At 41.1% G+C, this 27,222-nt stretch overlaps 2 protein-coding genes across 8 annotated transcripts in view; one reads left to right on the forward strand and one right to left on the reverse strand.

Annotated features, from left to right (window-relative positions):
- The window catches only part of CFAP99 (cilia and flagella associated protein 99), a 48,683-nt gene extending 43,946 nt beyond the window's left edge, over positions 1-4,737 (reverse strand). Inside the window, exons 1-3 of one of the 3 annotated variants that reach the window (XM_031553201.2) lie at positions 4,578-4,737; positions 4,367-4,502; positions 2,474-2,601 (exon numbers count right to left, since the gene is read on the reverse strand). In XM_031553201.2, coding sequence (XP_031409061.2) covers positions 2,474-2,601; positions 4,367-4,451 — 213 coding nt within the window. In that variant the 5' untranslated portion in view covers positions 4,452-4,502; positions 4,578-4,737. Of the gene's footprint in view, positions 1-2,473; positions 2,602-4,366 lie in introns of all 3 variants that reach the window. The other 2 variants (XM_010710458.4, XM_085223597.1) reach the window with 2 other exon arrangements.
- A 397-nt stretch (positions 4,738-5,134) lies between these two features.
- Positions 5,135-27,222, forward strand: part of ZFYVE28 (zinc finger FYVE-type containing 28) — a 145,295-nt gene continuing 123,207 nt past the window's right edge. For 3 of the 5 annotated variants that reach the window (XM_085223591.1, XM_085223592.1, XM_085223593.1), the window contains exon 1: positions 5,136-5,488. In XM_085223591.1, the coding sequence (XP_085079717.1) occupies positions 5,450-5,488 (39 nt within the window). In that variant the 5' untranslated portion in view covers positions 5,136-5,449. Of the gene's footprint in view, positions 5,489-27,222 lie in introns of all 5 variants that reach the window. The other 2 variants (XM_085223594.1, XM_085223596.1) reach the window with 1 other exon arrangement.

The following is a 27,222-nucleotide window of genomic DNA, read 5'->3' on the forward strand; positions in this document are numbered from 1 at the left end:
GTTAGGAGGAATTTTTTTACTCAGAGAGTGGTGAGGCATTGGAACAGGTTGCCCAGAGAAGCTATCGTTGACCCATCCCTGGAGGTGCTCAAGGCCGTGTTGGATGACTCCTGTGCACCTTGAAGTGTTGGAACTAGATTAACTTCAGCTATTATGAGCATCTACATCGCTCCACAAAACTTACTTTGTTCTGAAAGAAAATAGGTTTTGGTGTGTAAAATGTCCTCTGCTATCTTCTCCTTGCAATTCCAGGTATCTGCATGTGGCTGTCTGAAGTAATTTGAGGACCAGGCACTTTACAATACTGGTGTCCATAGTGGCTCCCACAGTCTTGTAGAGAGCCTGGGGAAGGTGCTGAATCTCAGAACATACTCTGGAGTGACTTGTGCGTGCTGCCTTTTTATTTTGAAAGAAATAACCAAGCAGAAACGTGTTAGTTTCACCAGGAACAACATCAAACAGCTGAACAATAAGATAACAATATTTTCTGTTGTCAACAGGTTATCAAAGAACTAGACAAGATATATCAGGTATTATATTAGAAGGGCATGAAGATTAGAAATATACAAATACAATATTTAAAGATATATAATATTAACGAAAAACAGTTGATAATGGATGGAATCTGATTATTCTCCCAGGAGATGGAAAACTATTTAATCAGATAGAAAACTCTAATAGAATAGAAAATAGTAACTCGTTGAGAAGTCAAGTCTGATTCACTGGGTACCCACTCAACTGAATGAAGAGCTGTGTCATGCCATCATAAGGATTTGTACTTTTGAAATCTGACCCTGTTGATTTTTGTCTGGGCAGTAGTTCACAATGTCAGGTTTGCAAATTGTAATGCTCCTACCAAGGCTCAAATCGAGTGTGGTTTAAAGTGATGGCCTTAATCAGTATCCTAACCAGAGGAAGTTTCTGCTGAAGTCATTAACACTGACTAATTGGTAAGTGGCCAAGCCTGGAGATCACGTGTACAAAAAAGCAATATTTTGGGGACCACAAACCTACTACAAAATTTTCATAGAATTAGAAAGAAGTCAAATGGATTTTCCATGAGAAATTATATAATCACCTATTTAGTACTGAAACACTTCCTAAAGCTGAATTCTGTATAAAAACAGATCTCATTTTGGTGGATAAATTCCCAGCAAAAATACTACGTAGCAAGTGAAATGAAATAGAATGTTTTAAACTATCTCAGAGAAAGATTTTTGCCTTATCTATGACATCAGCTATGTTCTGTTTTCTTCTCCATTTGAAAGAGTTTGATAAGAATCCTAACATTCACGATTTTCCAGTGGAGTTACTGCTCCTTTTGTCTATATGCCACCTTCCTTGGGCTGAGAAGAGCGATGCTCTGAATATTAATTTTTACAAGTATTTATTTTGGCAGCTGAATTTAGCTGAATTTACCCAGTCTTTGCTCAGTGAAAAGTGATTATTTTGAAATTGGATCAGTTCCCTGATGTAATTCAACACATGAATGCATAAAGAATTATGCCAGTACAGTGCAAGAGGCAGAAAATAGGTGCCTAACTGGAAACTATTTAAGAAAGCAAATAGTCAAGAAATGCAAATGGATTCAACACCTCTAACTGTGGTCTCCCTATCAGACCTCTGGAGTTTTATATCCCTGTAGTCATTTATGCAGAGTGAATACAGAAGCAACTAATTACATGGAATAGCAGCACTTTAGACTTTATTGTCAGAAGTGAAAACGAGTAATTGAGCCACATGGCAGTAGAGAATCAGAGTTTTGACAATGTAGTTTGTTAGTACACAGCATGTACAGACAACAGTAGGCTAACAATACTAATGTCTTCATGATTTTTTAAAGCTGATTCAATCCACTGGCTGCATCAGCTGAAGTTAGGGTGTCACTAAGGACAAAGAAATGTGAAAAGATGACAGAGCATGGTCAGTAAAGGATAGGAACTACTTCAGCTACAGATTGGCAGACCTTGGTCTGGTTACTTGCAGTATTACATTAGAATCAGGTAATCAATTCACTGCCAGTTGCCTTCTATCCTACTGCTGTGACAATCACTTATGTCCTCAAAGCAAGAATACTTGATCCTGTGAATCAGCTTCTGAACTGCTTTTGTATATATAAATATGTGGTGCTGATGGGAACTTTCATTTAGAAGGAGAAAAGGTGAAAGGCAATGACAAAACAGTTTAGAAGTGGAAGAGAAACTTTCCCTGTGACTGTCAGATTCATTTTAGGATGTTGTTGCTTCCCCCACTTTTTGTTGCAACCCAAGCAACTACTTATTTTTTTTTACTTTTCTCTTTTCTGGTGATAAGCACAATAAGATAGGACTTAAAATCATGAATGAAAAACATTGGTACTGTAAGAAAAATCTGGGAAAGTTACAAGAGTATGTTAGAAAATTGATAACTTCATATTTAAAATAATTTACTAAAATGTTGAGAACGATGTAAAATGAGCTGAAACTTAATGTACCTGCAACATCTTAGCTGATTCATTCAAGAAATCCTCCATGCTCTGATTTTCTGGGTTAAATTTGTTAAGCTGTTGGATTATTATTGTGATATGTTTTCCATGGCTGACCATCTTCACCATGGAGAATCCTATAAATATAGTAAATCATTAATTTTTCATGCCTTCTTCAGTTGTAGCATAATATATGTTGATAGGCTCATAGAGAAAATGCAGTAATGTACAAGAGAACATTTAGGTCAAGCTTTCAAAATCACAGTTATTCAGAACCGCTAGCAGGAGAAATGAGAAAACTGTACAAATGTCAATAAAATACAAGAGATAATTACGCATTTCTTATTTTGCAAATATCTCAAGAGATCACCAGGTTGATACTTTAAGTGGTTTCTGTATCAGGTTACTTGATACAGTGTAATTAAATACAGTCTCGAGAAAAGCATTAATTCTTCCATGTGTGCCATACTGGTCCTACTTAACACACTGATCTTCCCAGTGAGATGTAAATGAAAACAGAATTTTTAGTCTTAAATCTTGTTACACACTGTTGTTAACAGCCCATTTTTCAAAAAGAAAAAAAAAAAAAAAGGACTGGGATTAGAGACACGTTAAACATAAGGAAGTCAGCAGGCTGGGCAGTGATGACAACACATAGGTAGCCTCAGCCACTGCCAACGTTTCTGAAGGCACCGCAGTTTGTTACTTTTTATGCTTGATGTTTTGTTTCCGAAGTGAAAGGGTTGTGTCTCTCTCAAATGATGTCTTACTCCTAGGTGTGAGAGTTCAGGTGTGGCTACCTGGATTTTAATGTTTGCGTGCCAAGAGCTGTAATTCATTAGTTTATACACATGTGTGTGTTGCTGTGTTAAAGACCAATGATAGCAATGATCAGGTCTGAAAGTCATTAATCAGGCTTAGCAATAAGAAAAAAAAAAAAAAATGAACACAGAAGTAATTATGCATGGTGGAAAAATATGTTTTTGAAAATTGTTCTTGCATTTTATATATATATATACATATATATATATATATATGTATATACATATTCTGCTGTTGGGAAAGAAAGCTTCATCAAGATGATTCACTGCCACTGTGGTAAAGATAATTCATTTCTTGTTGTAAAAGGATGTTGTAACATTTCCTGATACTGTGTTCTTATACCCTGCCTTTCAGCACTATCAAACTCACTCATAATTGCCTAAGCAGTATTTTAATTACTAAATTACTGCTGAAAAAAAAAAAGTGTTTGTCTGTGATTATGTGCAATATAGGCATTTGGTTACCTCGTGTGATGAAGACAAAATGTCCAAATTAAATAAATGACCAGCAAGACAAGATTGGATCAGGACAAGTGATGACAAGTACAGAAAAGGTGCTACAGTGTGTGTGTCATAGGGCAATCATCATTTTTTCCCTCCTCTGCAGAACATTACGTGACTCTCTGTACCTGCCAAGGTTCTTAAACTCACAAGGAATTCTGGATAAGGGGGAGAGAAATACGTCTGCACTCATTCAGACTGAATCATAACTCCAACAGCTCTCCCAGTGACAAATAATTTTTCTCCTGGCATAGCAGAAATCAGTTGGAGCTCTCATCCTTTGTACATGCTGATATTCCTCCCTCTCCCTCCTTCCCAAAAACCAGTCATTACAAAGACAGAAAAAAGGAATATGAAACTAACAGCTCGAGTGCTCTGGACATGGAGGGGCTCTTCCCTTGTGAATGTATTTAAACAAACTGCTGTGATTATCATCCTGTTTTAAAACATATACATATCATATAAAACCCCAAACTAAATGCATTGAGTTATGGAGTGCATCAGTACATTTAGGAGAAAATGCTAACTCTGGTGTATGATAGAAATTAGACCTGAAGAAAACGTTGTTGTCTTCCATTACCTGATACAGAACTCCTGCTAAAGGAGGAACCCGAAGTGGCCATACTTCGCAGCAGAGCCTGGGGATACTTGGAAAGCAACTGCATACGCTAAGCCTGATCTGGGAGATTCCTTCAGGTTTTATATTCGCTCCTCGCCTACAAAGACCGAGATAGCTGCTTGACCGAAATCACCGCAGCGAAAGCGAGCCCAGCCTCACCGAGGCGCCTCACCTCACATTCACCATCTCACCGCCTTTCCGTCCCAGCCGTCGCAGCGCCACGGTTGCTGAGGGGCGCGGGGGCTGACGGGAGCTGGAGTTCTTCGCGCGCTCTCCTTCGTGCGGCTCAGTGGCGCCGGCGTTGGCGAAGAACTACCCGGGCAGGAGAAAAGATGGCGGCGATTGTTTGCCGCCGTTGCTGAGCAACGCGATTATTCTCTCCTTGGTTCTTGCGCTAATGAGAGGCTTAGAAATTAATCGGCCGATTGCTACGCACTCAGATAAGGATAGCTGTGACGAGCAGAGTCTCGGCGCCCTGAGCGCGACACGCTCAGCATCGCTCCTGGGGAGAAGACTACAAATCCCGGCATCCGCTGCGCCACAGCCCTCCGCATAGCGCCTCCGGCTGCGTCGTGAGGCATGCTGGGAGATGTAGTCCCCCGCTTCCGCCGCGTGTTACGCAAATAAGCGGCCAGGTGGGAGGGGCGATCCCTCCGGAGGCCGCACCCAGCCGCCTTCCGATTGGCCGCGGGGCCGGTGGGCGGTGCTGAGGGAGCGCGTGGACCTGCCCCTGCGCATGCGCTCAGCGGCGGGGGGGCGCCGCTGTCGGGCGGGCGGCCGCGCAATGTTTTGGGGGCGGGCGCTGAGGTGCGGAGCAGTCGCTGCTGCCCGTGCCGGCGGCCGGTCCGTGCGCTGAAGCGGCAGCGCGCAGTCTTCGTTCGGGCGGCGCTGAGACCCTCCGCCCCGCGGAGCCTCCCGGCGAGCGGCAGGGCTCGCCCCGCTCCCCGAGCAGCCCGCTCTGCGGGCGGGCAGCCGGCAGCCCCCGTGGCCGCAGCCGGCGGGCGGCGCGCTCCGAGCGGCGGCGGCGGGGCAGCGGCCGCGGGGATGATGAACAGGTTCCGAAAGTGGCTCTACAAACCCAAGGTGAGCGGCGGGGCACGGCCGCGGGAGGTCCGGGTACCGCCGCCTCGGCGCTGCCCGCGCGGCTCCGGGCGTCTCTGGGGGGCTGCGGGTTCCGCGAAGGGCTCGCGGCCGCCGCGTGGCGAAGCGGTTCCCCTCCGGCACGAGCGGCACCTTGCGCCGTGCTCGGGGCGCCGCGAGGAGCGCCGCTGGATTTCAGCATCCGCCGCGTCTCCGTTACCCCTCGGCGGCGTGATTCACCTTATGGAGCACTCGGCTGAATTTTGTCCTGTCACCGCTGCCCGTCCTTCTTCCAGCGTTCGGCGGCAGCGCTGAGGCTCGTTCCCGTAGCTCTTTCCCGCACGCAGCTCGTTCACCCGCGTGACAGCGCTGCGCTGCTGGGCTAGGAGAAATAGAAGGAAAAGTTGAGATGAGACTGCAGAACTGGAGCGCGGGTGGCGGCGGTGTGTGCGGGCAGCGCCGGTCCGTGCGTGGGGGACGCGGAGTTCCGACGCCGCTCCGAGCGGCCGCGGTGGAAATCAAGGAGAGATGGAGGAAAGGAAACGCAGCAGTTGACTGCGAATAGTTTTCGAAAGACTTCTTGTTTTATATCAGTGAACTTTTAGTGAGCTAAAAAAAAATATGCGCGGAATTAAGTGCGCAGGAAATTGCAAGTGTCGCTTTTGTCACGATTTCTGAATCAAAATGAATCAGATTTCACAATAATGATGAAAAATAATCTCACGTAAATCTTCTTTCTAATAGAGATTCTGTCTCTTTATGGTAAGACCTACCTACCCCTCTGCAGTACTTTGCTGTACACTGTGCTCTCAGTACCCAGTGTGTGCACTGGGCAGTGCATGTCCTTATTTCCATGGGGCTGAGCTGTGCTGGGGGACCTTCCCAGCCCATTGCGTGCTGCTGGCCCCACCTACCACTGTCATCTCGTGCCATTGCACTGCAGGCAGCAGCAGGGCCTTCCTGCTCCAGGGAACTGCCCGAGGTAGGCAGAGTTGTGGCCCACTGAGACGTAGTTTGCAAATGGTCCTTGTTGGTTTCTGGAGCTTATTGGGCTGCCTTTAAACACATGTTCAAAATGGGTCAGTGTGACAGTGTGTTCTTCAGAAATAGCCTTTTTTTCTCCTCATGTGCCGATTTAATTCTTATGGATAACATAGTTAACTTAATAATGAAATGTTTCAAACCTCAGCAGTGTTTAAGATGGAGTTCTCATATAGGGACTTCCAGTACTTGAAGGGAGCTTTATAAGCAAAGCGGGACTGAGTTTTTACACAAGCAGATATCAGTAGGATGAGGGGAAATGGCTTTAAACTTACAGAGGGGACATTTAGGTTAGTTGTTAGGAAGTAATTCTTTACTCAAGAGTGTGGTGAGGCTCTGGGACAGGCTGCCCAGAGAAGTGTGGGTGCCCCATCCCTGGAGATTGTCAGGGCTGGGATGGATGGGCCCTGGGCAGCCTGAGCTGGCTGAGGGCACCCAGCCCTTAGCAGGGAGTTGGGGCTGGATGGGCTGTGAAGTTCCTTCCAACCTCAGCCATTCTGCGATTGTATGATTCTGTGACTGTAACTTCCCAGGTTATACTGCTTACTGTCCTTTTTTTTTTTTTGTCAAGATATTGTTGAGATTCCTTCTGCTAAGGTTAATGGGTTCCAAGCTTTCTTTTGGAACACTTTGGAATATCGTGTATCTTGAGATGGCTACATTTGGGATATTCAATCGGGTGGGGGCTATCATTACTGATGTTGCTTAGTTATAATCTTGTTAGGCACTGAAGGTGCCAGGTATGTTTTAACAGTTACGTATTGCTATTGCTTGTGTTGGAAACTGCTTCTCTGGAGGATTTTCCAGATGCTAGTATCATGTAATAGACTTCTGCATGGCAGCATATGTTGCTGTTTGTTTGTTGTTTGGTTACATCCAGAGGGAACTTTACAGGCAGTGGAGGAATGGGATCGGGAAGGAGCAGAAGGCGATGAGCTCAGAGCATGGAGCATTCACAGTGCAGCCCATTCAGAGAGCTCAATAGATGCTCTCATCCCACGGAAATTGATAGTTCTTGATATGAAATGAACTTGATAGTTCTATTCCCCAGAAGTATTTGTGTAAACTGTTTCAAATAATATTTTTACATAGAGGAGGCTAAAAAAAAAAAATGAAACAGAGCAGGTATTGCTTAACAGGATGTAATTACAAAGCTATCAGTATAATTGTCAAGTTGCTGCAAGAGGCAGCACCTGCATTGGGACAGACACTGACTTTGAAACTGCTGCATCTGTTTGAACATAGCAAGGATGTGAGAGAAAATGTTAGTGCAGGGACGTGCAGAGTCCTGACTAATGCTGGGAACATGTCACGAGGATAGCATGACTTTCCTGCATCCTTATGCTCTTGCTGTGTGGCCCTGTTATGGCTCTCCAGGTATGCTGGAAACCCAGATTTAATAAACCGGGTCTAATGCTGATGGTTGAGGTAAACAAAGAGTCAAACAGATAACAGCAACGTGATCTATGCAGCTGGTAGGAGGCTGCTCTCAGCTGAGATCATAGAGGCAGAGCAGAAAGATGAGGCTTTGTTTTCAAACTCCTGTGCTACATAGGTTGCAATCTAATTTTTGACTGCTTTCTGTGAGATGAATCTGCAGTCCCCAAACAGGAAACAACATGGTAAGTTTTTGGAAAGGAGTTAGTGTTTACTTCTGAACCAGGATAAGGTGCAGAGGAGTGACTGGAAGCAGCTCAGGGCCGCAGCGTGCAGCAGCTGTGTGCTGTGACTGCCTCGGGATGCTGCAGAAATCCCACTACCTCCTTGGCACAGCTGCTGCTCTGAGAAAAAGAGTGACTCCTAAACGCAAATGTTTGAATGCACGCACAGATATAATAGAAACATTTCCTGTCACTCCTTATCCTGTGCCTTTTGCTGTCGGAACATTCCACAGGTGCTAGGTCAGAGCCTGCTCCCAGGCAGATGTCAGCATCCCACAGAAGGATTGGAACAGGCTGCTTTTATACAGTTATGAAATGCTTTCGATAACCAAAGTATTCAGAAAAACTCCTATGAATACTGCTACTTGAGGTTTGAGAATAGCTTGAGCAAAAAACAGGTAACTTGCTCACCAGGGTCAGTGTTGAATGGAGCTCTGATTTATCGATATTTTGAAAGAACTGTTCTGCATTTGACTAGGAAAGAAAAAAATCTGTTTCCAGCCACAAGTTAAAGATATTTTAATCTGCTTAGTAAAAGACTGCAATACCTCTGATGGATGTTCACTTTCTGTATTATTCTTTTGTGGGAATAAAAGCCAAGAAATATGTTTTTCTTGAGATTTCTTTTTTTTTTTCCAGATGTTCGTTCATTACTCTATTTTTATTTTTGCTTTTCTTTTACTATGTGATAGTAGGTGCATCTTGTGATGAATGTTCAAGAATTCCTTACATTCTTGGTTAACACAAAATTCATACTTATTGGTATAGCAGGTGCCTTGTTCTACGCATGCTTTGTCCCAGTCAGGTGTTCACCAGGCTGGCAAGGGCTTGGAGGCATGATGCTGTTTTTTAGCACCCCTTCTGCCAAGGACTGACCTAGGAAGAAGATACTGTGCAAATAAGAACATTCCTAGGAAATAAAGAGCAATTCCTTACTTAGAAAAGTGAGAGCCAGTGGCAATAAAAAATAATTAATCAAATAACTTCTGGGAGCTTCTGCATTACCTTGTGCAAGGACAGGTGTGGTAGTGGTGGTGTTTGTTTTGTTCTTTTTTTATTTAAGAGCAAGTAAGAACTGAGCTTTAAAAGTTGCGTGTGAGAATGTTATCTTGCTTAGGAGCATTCCCAGTTACTTTATAAGTAGAAGTAGGAAATAAATATTATGAGAAATAGCCAAAATTGATATTTTTTTTTTTTTTGAAAGGAGGAGAAAAAGATCTTAGTAGGAATTTCTGAAGGGAAAATAAAGTTGTATATAGAAGATGAATAGAAATACGAACTACAGAGCAGCAGAATATAGTAAAAATTAGTCTCAAGGATGTGCTTAACACACTGTGAAGAACACTTTTAAAGTTGATTCAGTAAATTGAGATGTAGGAAGGGGGAGCATTATTTTAAGCTGTGTTTTCATTTCTCACCATTTCTGCCCGTCATAAAAAGATGAAACTGCTGGAGTAGCCAAGCAACTATTGAGACAAGTTGTGAGTGAATGGAAAAGGACCAGTTTATAGAGTAATTGTTGGGAAGCAGTATTTCATTTTAGATGTGGTTTCTACATCTTAGAAGTGAAATATTTACTCCTCACAGGGGAGAACCAGAGTGACTTCAGTCTTGAGGAAAAGTGTCTTAGGAGAACTTGAAGAAAGAGTGAAAGAAGTAAATATTATTTGTAGCACAAATTTGGTGCTGTACAGTAATCCAAGTTTCTGTACCATGCTGTTAGTGATAAAAATGTGGTACTTAATGCCATGTGTATATTAACATCTAATGGCTTCCGAAAACAGAAGAATCAGGAATCTGTCTTATTTGGGGAAACAGCACTGGATTTCTGAAGATGCTCACTGTTTTTTAAATCAGCTCTTTGATCTTGCTCAATTACCTGCTTGATTCTTCTTGTTACTTCTGTCTGATCAGAGGCTGCAGCTACAGTGATCAGCAATATTGATAAAAATCCTGAGAAGGGCAACCTATAAATCAGCATATGTTATTCTAGCTTCACAGTTCTGCTTCATTTTCAAAGCACCATCTAGTGGTTTGAACTCCGGTGTGGAAATGAATAATTCTTAGCTGTTTGTTCTGCAGCTCAGCAGCTAACTTAGAGTAATTACCTCAAGTCTTATTATTTCTTAGCCTTGGTTTACCTATGTCTGAAAAAGTCAAGTAGGTAAACTCTTGCAGTTGTCAACTAAGAGATTTGTTTGTCTGTGCTTAATTACTTGGTGAATAGAGTTAAATCCAGCTTTATTGATGACCTGGATGAGGGGATTGAGAGTACAATACCCTCAGTAAGTTTGCAGATGACACCAAGTTGGGAGGAAGTGTCGATCTGCCTGGGGGTAGGAAGGCCCTATAGAGTGATCTGGACAGGATGGATCGCTGGGCTGAGGCCAATGGGATGAAGTTCAACAAGACCAAGTGCTGGGTCCTATATTTTGCCCACAGCAACAGCAGATGATGCTGCAAGCTTGGGGCAGAGTGGCTGGAAGACTGCATGGAGAAATGGACCTGGGGTTGTTGGTCAGTACTGGGCTGTAGATGAGCTGGCAGTGTGCCCAGGTGGCTGGGAGGGCCATCCTGGAAAACAGAAACAGCGTTGCCAGCAGGAGCAGCCAAGTGCTCCTTCTGTACTCAGCTGTGGTGAGGTCGCACCTGGAATACTGTGTTCAGTTTTGGGCCCTTTGCTACAAGAAAAACATTGAAGCCCTGGAGTGTTCCAAGAGAAGGGAAACAAAGCAGTGAGGGGTCTGGAGCACAAATCTTGTGAGGAGCAACTGAGGGAGCTGGGATTGTTCAGTCTGGAGGAGGCCTAGGGGTGATCTGACTGCTCTGTATCCTACCTGAAGGGAAGTTGTGGTGAGGTGGGAGTGAGCCTCTTCACCCCTGTAAGTAGTGATAAGACTGGAGGGAATGGCCTCAAGTTATGTCAGGGGAGATTCAGGTTGTGCATTTGGAATAATCTCTTCTCTGAAAGAGTGGTCAGGTACTGGAATGGGCTGCCTAGGGTGGTGGTGGAGTCACTGTCCCTGGAGGTGTTCAAGACACACTTAAATGTTGTACTGGGGACATGGTTTAGTGGGGGAATATTGGTGATAGGATGGTTAGACTAGGTGATCTTGGAGGTCTTTTCTAACCTTGCTGATTCTATGATTACTCTGATGCGAGAGAAATGCATATGCCTTGCAAAATGACTCTTCTGATGTGGATTACTGTAAGCAGAGTTACAGTGTATCAGATTGAAGGTCCATCTAGCCTAGTGTCATTTCTGGTGGCTTTCAGTGTCCTGTAACAGATGCCTTGGGGAAAAAGATGAGATGAATGGAAAGTGATATGTCCCCTGGGCTTTTATTTCTTTTCAGTTTATGGTAGTCTGCATCTTAGGTGCATGCTCAGCTACAGATTATGCCCTTTTAATTCAATAGCTTGGGAACATTTTTCCTTAGTATCTAATCATTTTTTTCAGTCCATTTATACTTCTGGCTGCCATAATGACTACTAGAAATGAGTGCTTAAAGTGAGGCTCATTCTAGTGATGTGTGTTTTCAAGTGTCCATCAGTGTGACCTGATGTGCCCTTGTCCTGCAGATTCCCTTCTGCTCTTTGTCTTGGATCTTGAGATCCCCCTGACTGCACTGCCATGGTGGTAACAGAATGTAGAGAAAAATACTTTTTCTTTCTAGTGCTTTTTGATATATAGGTATATTTTTAGAACACAATGTGTTCTATGTTATTTAGAAGAATGATGATACAAAAAATAAAAATAAAAATCTGCATTGAGCCACAGTCTTCAAGCTCAAGTATTTTTAGAGTGCCCAAAGAGTGCTTTATTCCTGAGCTAAGTGAAAGAGACTAGCAGTAAAAATACCTTTGACAAGATTCGTTGAGTTATTTCAGTAGTTATTTCAATGGTTACTGTCTCCTGTCCTGGTAGTTTTGCTAACAACGTTCATTTGAAAATGCATTCGGTAATGCTATTTTAAAATAATCATGTTAAAAATAAATTAATTGAAGGCTGAGTTGGTATGTTTGGCTCATGTCTGCAAACTGACCTGCCTTTGCAGTGCATCTGACAAAGCAAGTTTCTCAAGCTTGATTGTTTTACTGGAAGGTGTTGCTACATTGGAGTCTGTCTTACCCATTCTCATGAGTCTTTGTTTTCATTTTCAAGATACAAAATATGCAAGTACTACTTTGTAACTAAAATTGCCAGCTAGGGATAACTGTTTAATGGCCTCATGCTTGCTTTCTGGAAGTGAACTGCTGCCCTTCAGGCAGGCTGAAGCTATTTAGTCCCCTCAGCCAGAGCTATCCCAAGTCAACAAAGCAGAGCACTCAGCCTACATACAGCAGGCATTGCTGTATAACAGAGCCCAGTTTTCCTTTGCTGAAGCAGCCTCAGCTGCCTGCTGTTGGAAAGCAGGTAGGTGACACAAGTTCTGATACACTTTATAAAGCCGTAGGTTTAGGATACGGGAAGAGGTGAGCTTTTGGGGAGATTGTATGTTTGTGTAAAGAAGGTACAGCCTTCCTGTTTCAGCACGCCTTGCTGCTAAAACTGGAGGGTCTAACTCTTATTTTGTTACATATTTGATGAGGTGGATCAGGCTTGCTTCATTTTGTTTATATTTCTGTTCTCCTCTGCAGCCTATGGGATTTTTCTTCTCGTCTCCCCAGTAGTCAGTAACAATTGTGCATTGCCTCCATGGACCTGGCCTGGAAATTGTTGATGTTCCTAATCCTCTTGATGGTGGCTCTGCTTACTCCTATTCCTCTACACTCACTATCTTTTCCTCCTTAGAGTATTAATGCTTCTGATATCATTTAGGATCAGGATGCCCTGAAGAACTGATCAACAGGAACTGGGTTATAGAAGGAAATAGGATTCTACAGTGAGGCTGTGAGTATGTATAGCGTTGCACAGTAAGTGAGACTGACCTTTGAGAATGTCATGTAAAGACTTCCCCTGCTTTGCTCTGTCTTTATAGGCTACAGGATCATCTTTTTCTTTCACAGAATCTTATCCACTCTCGATAGCTGTTCAGAATGAATAACGTAACAGTGAGCATCGTGTCACTTCCATGTACTCCTGGCTGGGTGAATGAATGAAAGGAGGGCTACTGGGCAAAGGACACTGAGGAGGAGAGATGAAGATGAGGTGGTGGAAGAAAGTGCTTGGAATAAAAATGTCTGAAATACAATTTAAGGGTGAAAAAAAAAAGACACTCTCAGATTGCATTCTTTATATTTTCAACTGGGGCATAGGTGAAAATAAATTGGCATGATGTTTATGCTGGAATGTGTTAATTCCTACCATCAGCCAGCACTTTGATCTCTGAGAATTACAGGTGGTTGTAGCTAAACTAACCAGATGTTCAGGGTGTTCTGCATTTCTGCATTGCATACTTCTAATTTTCACCTTCCTTTGTAAACCTTTTAAAGGTAGGAAAATTTTCCTGAAATTAATCAGATAGTGTGAATAATCGGTTTGCTCAAGTTTCTTCTCAATACCAATATTATACAGCTGAGCGTGAAAGGATTCTTGTATGTTTGTCTGATCTTGGCTTTTGGATGTTTGTTATCTTAGGAGTCTATTTAGGAGCGAGGGGAGGCTCTCATATCAGTGCCTCATTGCCTGATTCTCCTTCTATAAGCACCAACCGTTGGTAGACATTTCACCTTCCTGTCTGTTTCCAGCTGCTGGAGTTTTAGTGTTCTACCATACAAATAAGAAGAACATTTCAGACTGCTTTCTGCCAGATTCCCTGCAAGAACCACCTGCTTTTATTTAATTTTCAAGATTCAGAAAGATAGAGTACCTGCACTTCTGAATGTGCTATTTAATGCTTTTGTAAAGTGTTTTTATAGAGATGAATGAGTGTACTTCATTTACTTGACAGCCATATAGAGGTACCTTGACGCAATTGAAATGATGTCATTCTGTGGTGCAAGGTGGATTATGAGAATAAGATAGAGTTAAAAGGATGTAAAAGTAGAAGAAATCATAAAGAGCTGTAAAGCAAATCTCATCTTACACCCATGATTTCTTTTGCCTTGGGTTTTAGAGGTGTAAGAGATGAAATGAAAATAGTAGTCAGTCCTTGGTGGTGTTTGGTGTGTGTTCAAGCTGGAATGTGCTGCCTGTGGGGTTCCATGTGTGTAGGTCCTCTGGGGATATGTGGTGGGATCCCTTATGTTCTTGTGTAGGCTCCACTGATTTGCTAGGTGGTGGTTGAGGCGTGTTAGAATGTTGTGTGTTGATTTAGGCTTTTTTTAATCAAAATTTGATTGTTTGGTTTTGATAGTTTGGCCATGTTTGGAGGCTTTTTTTTTTTTTCCAGAATAAAAACTAGCGAGGATTGTTTCAATATATGAGCTTTCACTGTACTTTGTAGGTATTTTGAAATGTTTGTATGGAACTTAAAATGGGAATGTGATGTTGTGATGAGCAACAAACAATTGGAAGAAGGCTGATTAATTTCTGTGTCTTGTGTTAAGAAGTGTATCTTGTTTAACTATTGGTGTTCACTGATGTCATTGTTCATTTGGTTAATTTTTCCTTCTAATTAAGTGATTAGCAAGAAATTACTTCCAAACTGGTATGTTCAGGTGTAGAACAGGGATTCAACTTGAAAAACAAATGATTATTAAAAAATGAATGCATCTTGAAAAAGGCACAATTTAAATTTAGGTATAAACTTTTTTTCTGTAGCAATGTTCTATTAATTTCTTGATACAGTGTGTATATCAATATATGTACATGTGCTCATTTGTTATTATGATGTTAGCAAATAACGACAGGTGAATCATTGTCTAGTTGTTTGTTTCCTACCTGAAACAGAGCTAGATGGTTGTTTGAATTCACTTGACTTGATCAGTATTTAAAAAGCTTCTTAATTAGAGAAAACATTTACGCACTAAATATCAATGCATACTTTTTCAAAAGAATAAAGCCTGTCAAATTACTGCAAATACTTCTTGATGAGTACTCCTGAAGAATCTCTAGATGACCTTGCTGCTGGAAGCAATGGTTTCGGCGTAAGAAAGCCAAGCACAGCTTTGGCTCAAGCCCAGAACTGTGTGTTACTGGGCAGGCCAAGTGATGCAGTGTCATCAGGGCGATTCTGGCTCATTCTCGTTCTCTTTCTCTCTGTGCTTACATGTCATGAGTGATCCACAACTCATGTGTCTTCTGTGTGTTCTTCAACCACCAAACAGGATTATTTTTTTCTAGCTTTCAAAAGGGGAACTGAGGCACGAAGGTTTAGTTATCCCAAATATAAGTTAATAGTCACAGCAGCCAGAAAAATTTTATGTGGGGTTTCATTATTTTATTCCTTATCCATCATTGCTCCCTGTCCACAACTTTATATGATGTTATTTTTCCTTTTAAGGTTGCAGTACTGTTGTGGTTTATAGCTGAAACTGAAGACCAGATTGTATGTACTTTGCTATTCGACGACTGGAGCGCAGCTTACTGTTGCCATATGCTAAGATTCACTGCCCAACTCCTGCTTACAAATGGGAACATATGGGAGATAGGTAACGGTGATTTTCAGCTTTTAATTAGGCATGTTCAGACTGGTGCCTCGCTACCCGTGCCTTCAGTCAGTTCTGTGTCATCTTCTCCATCTCCCCCGGTGGCAAAGCCCTTGGAGTGTATCAGCAAAGCTGCTGGGCGAAAAAGTTCACTTTTGCTGAAGCTTTTTGGTTATTTGGGATGGAGGAAGAGTGTCTATCTATTCAATAGCTATCCAGCAGTCGGAAGTGCAAAATACTTTTGAGATGGGGTACCTTACTGAAAGGTGTTACATCTTATTTGGTTTGTGGAGGGGGAAAAAAAAACGTAATCAACACTGTATAATGAAGTAGGAATAAAAACTGCCATTTAAATGCTGGCATCTGAGATGTAGAGGTTTTGCAGCACTGGATGAAAGCATTGTCAGTAATGATAAAACTCAAACTTTGAACCTCTTTGCTGCAAACTCTTGCTAGAATATGAGTCAGTTTATAGCCACTCCAGATCACAAGTCTGGTTACTTAACTCTGCTACTATATACTGTTTGTGACTCCTTTCTTTTACTGCTTATTAGGCAACTTTTCTGTTGTAATGACAAATTTTTTGTAAAGTACTATCTGTATCCTCAAATATATTTGTGCAGCAGTGATCCTCTAAAGCAACAGAAGTATTCACTCATCTATTTCAGCATTCAAAATATATGAACTCAGTATAATATATACCTATAAAAATATCGGTGGTGTTCTTGTGAATTTTAAGTTGTCTGAAAACAATAGTGCTTCTGCTGAGAGGGCAGGGTTATGGCCAGCCCTGTGCTTTATAGGCTGCTGGCTCTGTGTGAGGATTGGGGTCGTGTTCTGCACTGGATCACGTCCTGACACAGCTGGAGACAAATATCATTTGTTTACAGAAATTTGCAGAGTGTGTTGTCAGCTTCATTGGTGGAGGAGCAGCAGGATCACCTCTTTTTTTGTGGCAACAAGGTCTTTGTATTACCTTGTACAGACCATGAATTTGTCTCTTCGGTCTTTTGGATTTACATTCTATATTCATAACAAGTAGTGGTAGAATGAAGTCTGTAATCTGAAGAAAGATGTATTGATGTCTCACGTTCCAATAGCACCTGTTCTATTGCTCCTTTTGCATGGAAGATGGAGACTTGTATAGTGAGGGAGCAGTCTGAAACCATGGTGAAGTCACGTGGAACTAAAAGAGTTGGACTTGTGATTCAATTCCTTATTGCAAAACATGGGCCCACCTCAAGTTATTTATAGGTGACTTAGGGTACAGACCACGTATAAATGTTAATGTAGGTAATGCTGCGGTGACAAAGGCACAAAGCAAAGCTACAGAAGCAGCGAGCTATGAAAGGATGGGGTTTTGCACAGTTGAACTGCTTGACGCTTCGAGCTAGCTGTGCTTTTAAACAGGGATTGTGAAGGTACTGAAGTATCCAGTTAATGCTGTATTGTCTGTTTGGCATATCTGTTTTCTGTTTCAAGTTAATTATATGAATTGTCAAACTTAGGACTTGCTAATTTGGAGCTTGGAGCCAGTGAAGTGACGGATCAGCCACATTCAACATTTTTAATTAATTTCCAAGTCTTTAAAAGCATCTCCTCTATTTAATTTTCATCAGCTGGTTCACTATTAATATATTTAATGGCAGTATTGTCAGATAATGTAATGTTTTTCACTTTGCTCTTACTGGAATAAGGATTAATGGAACTGTAAGGATGAGGAGAAGTACAATAATTTTAGCTGAAAGAAGTTTATCTTCATTTTGCTTGCTTGAATGGCAGCAAGTAAAAGTTTGCAGTGCTAAATACAAATGTAATATATGGGGTATGCAGAGGCCATCTTTTTACTTTGTACTCATTCCCCTTCCCCATCAAGTGTCAAGTACTGTCTTCACAGCTTACTTCGTTCTGCATTCTGTGCTTTATCTTCTTGCTCAGTGGCCTGAACAGTGAAGAGTTTTGCTCTTTTTGAGAAGCTACTCTCAAAGCAACAGAATTTTCTTCTAAGAGGAATATTTTCTTGAGGGACTTGGGAGGATGTTTCCTTAAGCAAATTGGATTATGATACTGCAGTGTGTGTTTCCATGTCCCTGTGCCCCCTTTCCCCACTGCCCAGTCTGTTAGATCAATGTGGAACAATTAAGTTCAGGAGCTAGAAAAAAGGTGGCATGCTCTCCTCCTAGATTTTTTCCCCACACAGAATACCTTTTGTTGAGGATAAAATAAGTTTTTTGATTTGTGCCACTTTTCTCTGTGGGTTATTTAGAGGGAGTTGGGGAAGTCTGATCTTAATCTGCCTTCAAAATTATTTTTAGGGCATTATTTCCAAATTCTAATTAGGTCTGAAAAATTGATGACAGATGTGCTGAGGAATATGGGGATTGAATAGGAATTGGCTATGAGCAGTGTTGGAGCACCCTCTGCAGCCTCCTGGTTTTCAAATGAGCTTTATACATTTCTGATGATAGCTTAATGGTATGAATATAACAAAAAAAACCAACAAGTATCCGGGTGCTTTATGGGTCCATCCAAGTACAATGACAGATTCTTAGGGAAAATAATTAATTAGCATGTTTTAGACCTTTTGTGTCTAGAACCCTAGTGTTTTAGTCCCCTGGTGTCCTAGCATATCTCTCTTGGCAAGAAAATCCTCAGCAGCTTTTGTAGGTTCACTGCAGTTCAGGCTGAAAAGTAAATACTGCTTCCAGTGGAAATTGCATGAGAATTAGTTCTGTATGATGGACAAATTGTAATGCCATTAAATAAACTGGGGAGAAAAGCTTAAGAATTTGCCTTTTTTGAGAGCTAGTTTACTGCCTTCTGATCGCAGTTTTCCCAGGATTTGGTAACCAGTGAATCATATGAGCTGCACATTCAGCAACAGACTAATCTGATGTCATACTGGGACATGGGTTCAGGTCAGGTTGGCAAAGAGCATGGCCAAATGCATTGCCACTGCTATGGCCTTCCTGGAAACATCTGGGTTTCTTCTAATCTGCTGCTGAACAGCCTGACCCTGTTTAATTTATGAGCCAACCTAGCTGGGTGAAGAATAACGTGCAGTCCTCACTGCCTTACGAGACAACTGAGCTGCAAAGTCCTTGTGATTTGTTTTCATAGGGGAATGCTATTTTGAATGTACAACTGCAATTTAATTTTTTTCTGTAATATCTTATTAAATTGGTGATGCTGTGTGAAACCTTTGTTACTTCAGTATCTTTAAAGGATTGGTACAGAATAGTGTAATGGTATCAAGTAATCAATTATGTGGATTTTTTTCTTTTATGTCTGCGCAGAATTGCGTTGCTTTGATGCTATTACATCAAAGCTTTTTGTACGTTGTAATTGTAAATAGATAGACAATTGGGCTCTGAGCAAGCATCAGAGAATTGCAGAAGGGATGAGGCTGGAAGGGACCTATGCAGACTGCATGTTGCATCCCCTGTGCTCAGAGCAGGATTCTCAGGCCAATATCCAGCGGTCTTGACCTGTTTCCCCAACTTCCTCTCTGGGCAGCCAGTTCCAGTAGATGGTCAACTGGCTCCTGGTTGGCTTCAGGGCCTTATCCCGCGGGATTTTTCTAAGCCAGACCCTGAAAAGGCTGAATCTTGTGATGTCTGAGGGCTGTGATTGCCTTTTTGTTTTTGTAAAAACTCTATTCTTAAATAGATGCTAAAATCACACTAACAATTTATTGTATTAAAAGTACACATAAAAAAGGATTCACTATTTCAGTATTGTAGTTTGTAAGCAGAATGTACTGGGCCTCAATTAATGTTCTCAAACTTGTCAGAAATGGTTTTTTCCACTTCTTGGGACAATCTATTGCTCTTTCCCTTTAGTTGGGTCTTTTCTGACTCAAAATGCCAATCATTTTTTCCTGCAGATTAATTTAGCTTCCTTCTTTCATGAGCCTGAATGAGTGTGGAAGAAGTCATCTTTCTTTTAACTCCTTACACATGAGAATGTTGTTGTTCATGGTGGTTTTTTTTAGTTCTTTGTCCTCAATGAGCTATAATTGTTTTAGTACATCTATAAGCTGTATTTTTGGAAAATTCTTCTTCTTTCTTTTTGCTCTTTTTCCAGTTTGAGATGTAGATTTTATATAAAGGTTGATGGCCAGTTCTTTGACTAGGTAAACAGGAGTGCCATGCAGACTGGAATGCACTTCTAGTGGTTATGTGTGATCTTGGTTTTATCAGTGTTATGACATTGACTTCTCTTCAGTTTATGATCTGTGGTAATTAGTTGATCCTGCTTTGAATTGCTCATTCATTAGAACCTATTTTTCTTGAGTACTGCTTTCTTGGTTCATTTCTGTTAGACCTGAGCTTGTCAGTTGATGAGTGAGCTCTTCAGTGTTCCCGTTGCTTCCCCAACTTTGCATATAGTATTTGTTGGAACTCTTGCTGGGTTGACTCAGCCTATAGGAAAATGGTGTATGGTTTTTTGAGAATTGAACTGACCTCACTTCCACTCTGGTTCCTTCACCTTAGCATTTTTTTCAGTTTGAAGTGTAAGAGCTGACTAGCAGCCAGGCTGGTATGTTGGAACAAGGGAGTAAGATTCTGGAGAAATGGGATTTCTATTGACAACAGCAAGTCATTACAGTTCATCTGTAAAATGGAGTCAGTTTATTGTAATGTAAATTCTGTTCCTGCTTTGGAAAGCATTGTTCATGCCTTAATGCAATTCAAGTGGACTATAACCACACTTAATTATTTTCTTAAATTGTACAGAGCCAGACCCATGACAGAATTTGAAGCATACTCAGACTTTAATAGCCTACAGTATATACACAAGCACTTAAGCAGGCTTTTATTTCTATCTGGATTGTTTCTTTAGTTTGTTAATAGTGTCACATGAGACAGTGTGAAGAGTTCTAGTAAGGCAAAAGAGGACCCTCCTCTGTTCACTAGACCAATCATGAAGTTGCAATTGAAATTTTTTTCAATTTGTCCTTAGTATAAGAAAATAATGTTAATAGTACAATAATATATTGGCCTTTTAAATATTGCAAACTTAGTTTCATAATTCTACCAGCCTTTCACATTTCATATCTTCCTAAGTGTTGCCTTAAGCTGAGTTTTCCATAATTCTTTGAATTCTTTTCCCTTCCTTGTCCCTTTTGCTTTTGGCTTGAGACAAATGAAGATCTGGGAGATGCCATAAATAAGCATGAAGTAACCAAGGCTATTGAAGGGTTTGCAGTGCAGAAAGCCAACCATATCCTGGGTTGCATCAAGAGAAGCATGACCGAGCAAGTTGAGAGAGGTGATCCTGCTGCCTCCTCTGCTCTCATGAGACCCCACTTGGAGAACTGTGTTCAGTTCTGGGGTCACCAACACGAGAACGAATTGAAGCTGTAGGATTGGATCCAGAGGAGGGCCATGAAAATTATCAGAGGGCTGGAGCACCTCCCCCAAGAGAACAAACTGAGAGTTGGGCTCTTCATCCTGGAGAAAAGAAGGCTCTGGGATAGACATTATAGTGGCCTTCCAATACCTGAAGGAACTTAGACTAAAGCTGGGGAGAGACTTCCTATAATGACTGATTATATTCTTGTTTTACTTTGTGGTTTCCTTTGACTTCTGCAGTATTTATTTGTGGCATCCTGGAATGTCTTTTTTTTTTGTGTGATGTTGAATTAAGTATTTTTTTGAAGTCTCTTCAGGGAAAACTTCAGGTTTGAGTTATGGCTTTCCTTTTATAATGAAAGTAGCCAAAAGTCCAAGGTGTAGCTCTTGATTTAAGTATTATGGTAGCAAATGGATGAAGAGAGTCTGCAAGACCTCAGCAGTTTCTTAGGTAGCTTGTTGAGTGTTTGCAGCAGAAGAGAGCCTGGGGCAGGGTGGCTGCTGCTGGTGTGTGTTGAATGTGTGTTGCTGCCTAAAACAGCCTTATTTTGAAAACCCCAGTGCTTGAGAACAAACCTACACTGACTTCTTTTTTTTGTCAAAGGCCAGCTTTAGCCTAGTGCAGCTGGCCTGCTTCCTACATCAAGGATGGAAAAGATGCTTCTGCAGCTAAGAGATTATAGCCCCTGCAGGTAGCTTTTGGTGTTGTTTGCCACCTGGAAGAGCTACTGTTCTCTTGTGCTCGTGGCTGCCTGTAAAGCTGGGTAGGTCATTTTTGCATATCTGTGCCTGCTGCTGCTTGAGCTCCAGAGGTGAGCTGAGAAATTGACTGCTAGCACTTGAAGTGCTGTTATTTTTTCCATAAGAGGCACTTTCTGTTCTTGTAAATAAAACAATTGTTGGTCAAATATCTTAGGGGTTTTGAAGAAAAGAGATGAATCATAGCAATCAATAAATGTTTGTATATGCTATGTAGGATTCCTCCAGTTTCTGACCTTTCCTTATGTCATGTTCTTCCACAAGAAAAATTTCAAATAAGCCTGAAAGACACTGAAGGACATCCACAGTACTGATTGTGTTACTTTAGTCTGTTTTTCTCTTCTGACTTCAGTCTTTTATCTATTGAATACAGTACTGGCCACTTTGAATCTTTGTTTTAAAGGCTATATGGTTTCCAAGAATAAAAGAAATTGATGGAAAAACTTTTTATTTTTAATAGTATTTGCCATAACTTGGTTTATGCTCACTTGTTTTCATCTAGCTTTTGCAAATAGTGTTTTCGTTGGTTCCAGAATGCTGTTAGTGGAGCGACTGCCTGAAGGTAAAGTCCAATTACTGTCTTAGGAAATTCACACTGGTTATGGCATTTCTCTGTTCTCCAGTCTGAAGACTGGAAAATATTGTATCTATTTAAGATAACTTACTGGTTTAGTTGAATGGGTAGAAGAAAATAAGAGGATTGGAAGCTTGTTTTTTAAACATAAAACTTTCAATATATTTTGGCATTGAAGTTTGCAGGTATTAATAGGCATGATTTTGTTGGTAGTTTTGTCATGTTTGCAGAGAAACTTGAAGAAAGAATTGTTGTCTTTTTCTCTCTTTTATGCATTGCTCCTCATCCCTCCCCTTCCTCTGCCCACCCCCCCCCCCAAAAAAAAAAAAAAAAAAGAAAAAAGCTTTATGAGTTTCTTAATACTAGGAACAAGCCCAAGTAACTTATTTGAGAAAGATAGTTGGGGCTGTCAGGCTGCATTTAGTATGATCTGTTGTCGTGTCTCAGAGCTGTCAGCAAGAGAGGGATCACTGTAGAATAGCATTATAGCATGACTGTGGGTTGATGTGGGTTCAAGTAGTCACTAGGATTTTGTTGGCCTTTTCTCGGTGTTTCTAATCCTTGGTACCTTCAGTTTCGTTACCTGTGTCAGTTCAGCTAAAGCTCACAAGGATTTGATAATCTTATGCTTACCCTTTTGGCATCATCTGTGTAGTTGAATGTCAAGTAGCAGAGATGTGGCCATCTCAAAACTCCGGCACAATTTTGGTCTTTTCCTAAAAGTGAAGTGGCCTGAGGTTTTCTTGATTATGAAGTCCTGCTTAAAATAAATAAAAATATGTTTAACTGCTGTAGCTTGAAGTAAAGTAACTCTACCTAGGTGTGGAAGAAATGCTAAGTCACAGCTTGGATCAGTGATTGAGCACCTGGTGGGAAGGCAGGGCCGACCCAGGGGAGCGCAGCTGCAAGCAATGCACCTGAATAACTGGAAGGGGTGGAGCAAGGGTCCAGCCTTTCTCAGACCTCATTTAAGGGTTGGCAGAGGAGGTAAGGGTATCTTGCTGGAGACCTCTATGTAGCTGAAGCCTTCCAAAAGTTAGCAGATTCTTTCCTTTGTTTCTGTGCATGTGGCTGTTGCATTTGAGCAAGTCCTCGCTTGCTGCAGCTTAGGACTTTGCTACTCTGCTGCCATTGCTTTGCTTTCCATTGCATTACACTGGGGAACAAGTCAAATTACACAGTTGCTGCTAGATTAGCCCGTGTTGTATCCCCATTGTCCCACTTTTCTAAACATCAGCAGTATTTGAGCTTTAACTGATATTTCCAGCAGCTTTGTCTGAACAATTGGTGAACTTGAGCAGAAAGCCTTATGAGAATGGGATGTGAAGCTTGAACCCCAAGGCCTCTGTTGACCCCAGCTGTCCTGTGATTCTATAGTTGTATAGTAAGGCAGAGTCCTCATTTTGTCACATGAAAAGTGTGGAAGTTTGCCTTTTTGTATTGGAATTAATCTGATTATAGTGTATTAATCTCAACTTTGAATACCCATAGGTGATGTTTCACTTCTGCTTTTCCCTTGAACAAATTTTGGGCACAATATACTCCTGTGGTTTATGTTGTTTGCTTTCTTTTCCTCCCTCCTTCAGAGTTGCTTTTTGTATACCTTGTTCAGAAGCTGAATTTCCTGAACTGCTTAAAAAGGATCAAATCAGCCCTTCTTGATAGATTCATTTTTGTTGAGGAATTGTCCTTTTCCTTTCCCACAACAAGGAGAGGTTTGCCAGTTTCAGCAGAATGTTAGTTGCCACCAGTGGAGTTACCTTGTTCATGCACTGAAAGAGCAGGGTGAAGTAATAAATTATTTTATGGATGTACATCTCCATCTTGGGAACATTTTTTTTTTTAATCACAAACGTTAATGAAAAAAGCCATGTAACTGGTATAATGTTAGGGGTATGTATTTAGATGAGTCAGTCTTCATTTTAAGAAGTTTATTTTCTTAGTGGTGATGTTAACAGATGAAAAACTTCTATTGGAGCAGCTTGGAGATTAGTGTCCTGTATGTCATTTATTCTACCTGTTGAGCAAGCAGTTTAATAATATTGGAGGAAATTCTTTGTGGAAGAATTATGTTAGACTCTTGCTGTTATTACTTTTTAAATCCATCTTGGCATGCTGTACCACAACTATTTTTTGTTAAGCTGGAGACTATTTATCAAGAAATAACTGGAAAGTGAGGCTGGAGAGATTCTCTCGGGTCTCCAGGTTATTTCTCTGCTCAGAGCTGGGCAGACTTCCAAGTTAAATCTGATTCCAAATTAGGTTGGGTTGCTTAGGTTGCATCCATTGAGTTATAATCTTAGTTTTCAGGTGGATGGAGTAATCACTGTAAATGTGTATTACAACGTATATAAATATAATTAGGATGTGAATGTGTGTACACAAGTTTGTCTTGAACTTCTTGATTTTGACGCCTACCTTTCTCTCTGCCTTTATAATGTTCTCCGTAGGGACAAATTGCTCAGTGTACAGATATTAATTTGGGGGAGAGCAGAAGCCTAATACAGTTATTGAGGGCAGGAGAAGAGGCTTTTTTCTGTGGCTTAGGAAGTCTATTCCTAGCTCCCTGCTTGCCTGTACATTGCCTGCCTGCCTGAAGAAGCAATGTGTGGGACTGCAGTGTAGTGGTGAGACAGTAAATATGACCAAAAGCTCATAGAGATATGGAAGGAAAACAGATCTGCTGTCTGGTATTACACTTGTGGTCCTGTATTACTGTATTGAGAGCTTAGCTCAGATTCTGAGACTGGGGACGACTGAGAATAGGTCAGAAAAAATTTCCCTGTGGTGTGCTGAACGATTTAGAAACTGAGATTGGAGTGACATCCTTGTCCTTTTCCAAGTCGATGGAAATTGTATTGCTTGCTTCACAGGAAGCAAAACTTCCTATCCAGCTTTTGGTAGGCATTATCTGGTCTAAGACTTTCAGACAGAGTGTTTTGGTGTGAGGTTTTTTCCCCTGAAAATTTTTTCTCCCAAGTGATGAGGAGAAGGTAAGTAAATGACTGTAGTGCCTGGAAGTGTAGTCACATGTCACATTAGTTACTTCTGTTTTCTTCTACTAGGACATAGAAATGTCAGTGTCCTAGTTAGTGTTTATTTAATTTAGATTTTTGAAGAAAGAACAATTGGCGTGACCTACCTGCTCTGGGACAGAGCTGCTCTCAGTAGCCTTTCTGTCACATGCGATGTCCCTAACGTGAGACATAGGAGACTTGGTGCAGCCAGTGCAAGTATTGCATGACTTAGCAATTTTACAGCATCAGGCAGAGTTGCTGTGATGTGCAGAAACAGTTTCCAAATGGTGGCAGTGAGACTGGAAAAGCTTCAGTTATTCTCAGTAGTGTTTTGTAACAACTGACTGCCCAAATCCTACTAGATAATTGGCCTCCATTGTAGTAATTACTTTATAAAGTCACTCAGTACACAAACTGAATGCACATCTGAAGTGGATGTGACTGTGTGTGATGACTGGACACGAAATACTTCAGAAGTAGTTCTGTATGTAACAGTATTTCTAATCAGATGTTTGGATTATTTCCTTAGCAGCTATAACTTGTGTACTGTGGCTGAAAACAAATTGCCCATCAGAGTCCAGTCTGTACAAAGAAACTTCCATAACTTTTGAGATGATATTATTTTCAGCGTTTAACATCGGTTTATGTAGGTTGCATGTTCTGTTTCTTCATGCATATATCAACTAAAAAAAACCCCTCATTTTCTATAGCAATGGCAGTTTAACGTGATTTCTCACTTATTAGAGGAATTAGTGAAAAAAACCACTATATATCCAAATGCATATAGCACTTAAATGCAAGGGAATCAGGTAACCTTTGGAAACATAGCTGAAAACATCCAGTCCTATGATGTAGCACTCTTAAGTGCAGGTTTCAATAACCTTTACGAATGTGTTTTAACACAGTAGGTAGAAGCTGGAATATAGCATTAGTATTTTTGCTGAATTCTGTTATTTGTACACTAAGAATGAACACAGTTTCAAAACACCCTCATTGAAAATCAGTCAAATATAATTGGGGGTGGGTATTTTGTGCTTCTGTTTTGTTGTATTTGAGATACTTCCAGCAGCTTAACAAGTGAATCTCTGCATGAAGTTGTGTGTGTGTGGAATAGTACGGGTGGCAGTGGCTGCAGGAAGGCAGGTGCAAATTTCTGTTGCTGCATTGGAGGCCTTTTCAGGTTTGCATTTTCCTGCTTGTTTGCTTTAATGCTATCGATTCTCAGATGTAGAGGTGGCTGTGGGGAATAATTGAATAAGCATTATAGCTTAGATCATCATAGGTCATACTGCATTGCATTGGTTGTTGAGAACAGAGTTAGTTAAAAACTAACATTAATAACTGAACCTTAGCTAATGGTGTCACTGATTTCTACTGAGGTTCTTTCTTAGAAAGGTTTAGCTGAGCAGCAGATGGAGGCAAAGAGTACTCATTATGACATGCTATCTTTTCTGTTTTTTTTTTTTCCCTTTTGTTTGAATAAGCAGTGTATATTTTTATAGCTGGCTAGGATCAAAGCACTGATACTTAACATGTGCAGTGTAAAAGGCCAACTGCTGACAGGGCAGTTTTTATGTTGTATTTTCTTATTCGGCATGACATTTTTATGGTGAAGCTCAAAGAAATCAAAACTTCAGTCCTGCCTTAAATCCCTCACTATCCGTGGTGTTTTTTCCATCTCTGCTGTGCTTTGGAGAAATGAATCTGTAGTGTGTTGGTAACTCTTAGTTCTTCCACCCTTGCAGACTGGTGCTGCTGAGGCAGGTTGGTCTGACTATGGGCTTTGAAGTGTTCC

This window comes from Meleagris gallopavo, chromosome 4 (assembly GCF_905368555.1).
Source record: "Meleagris gallopavo chromosome 4, MGAL_WU_HG_1.1, whole genome shotgun sequence".
Classification (NCBI taxonomy): domain Eukaryota; kingdom Metazoa; phylum Chordata; class Aves; order Galliformes; family Phasianidae; genus Meleagris; species Meleagris gallopavo.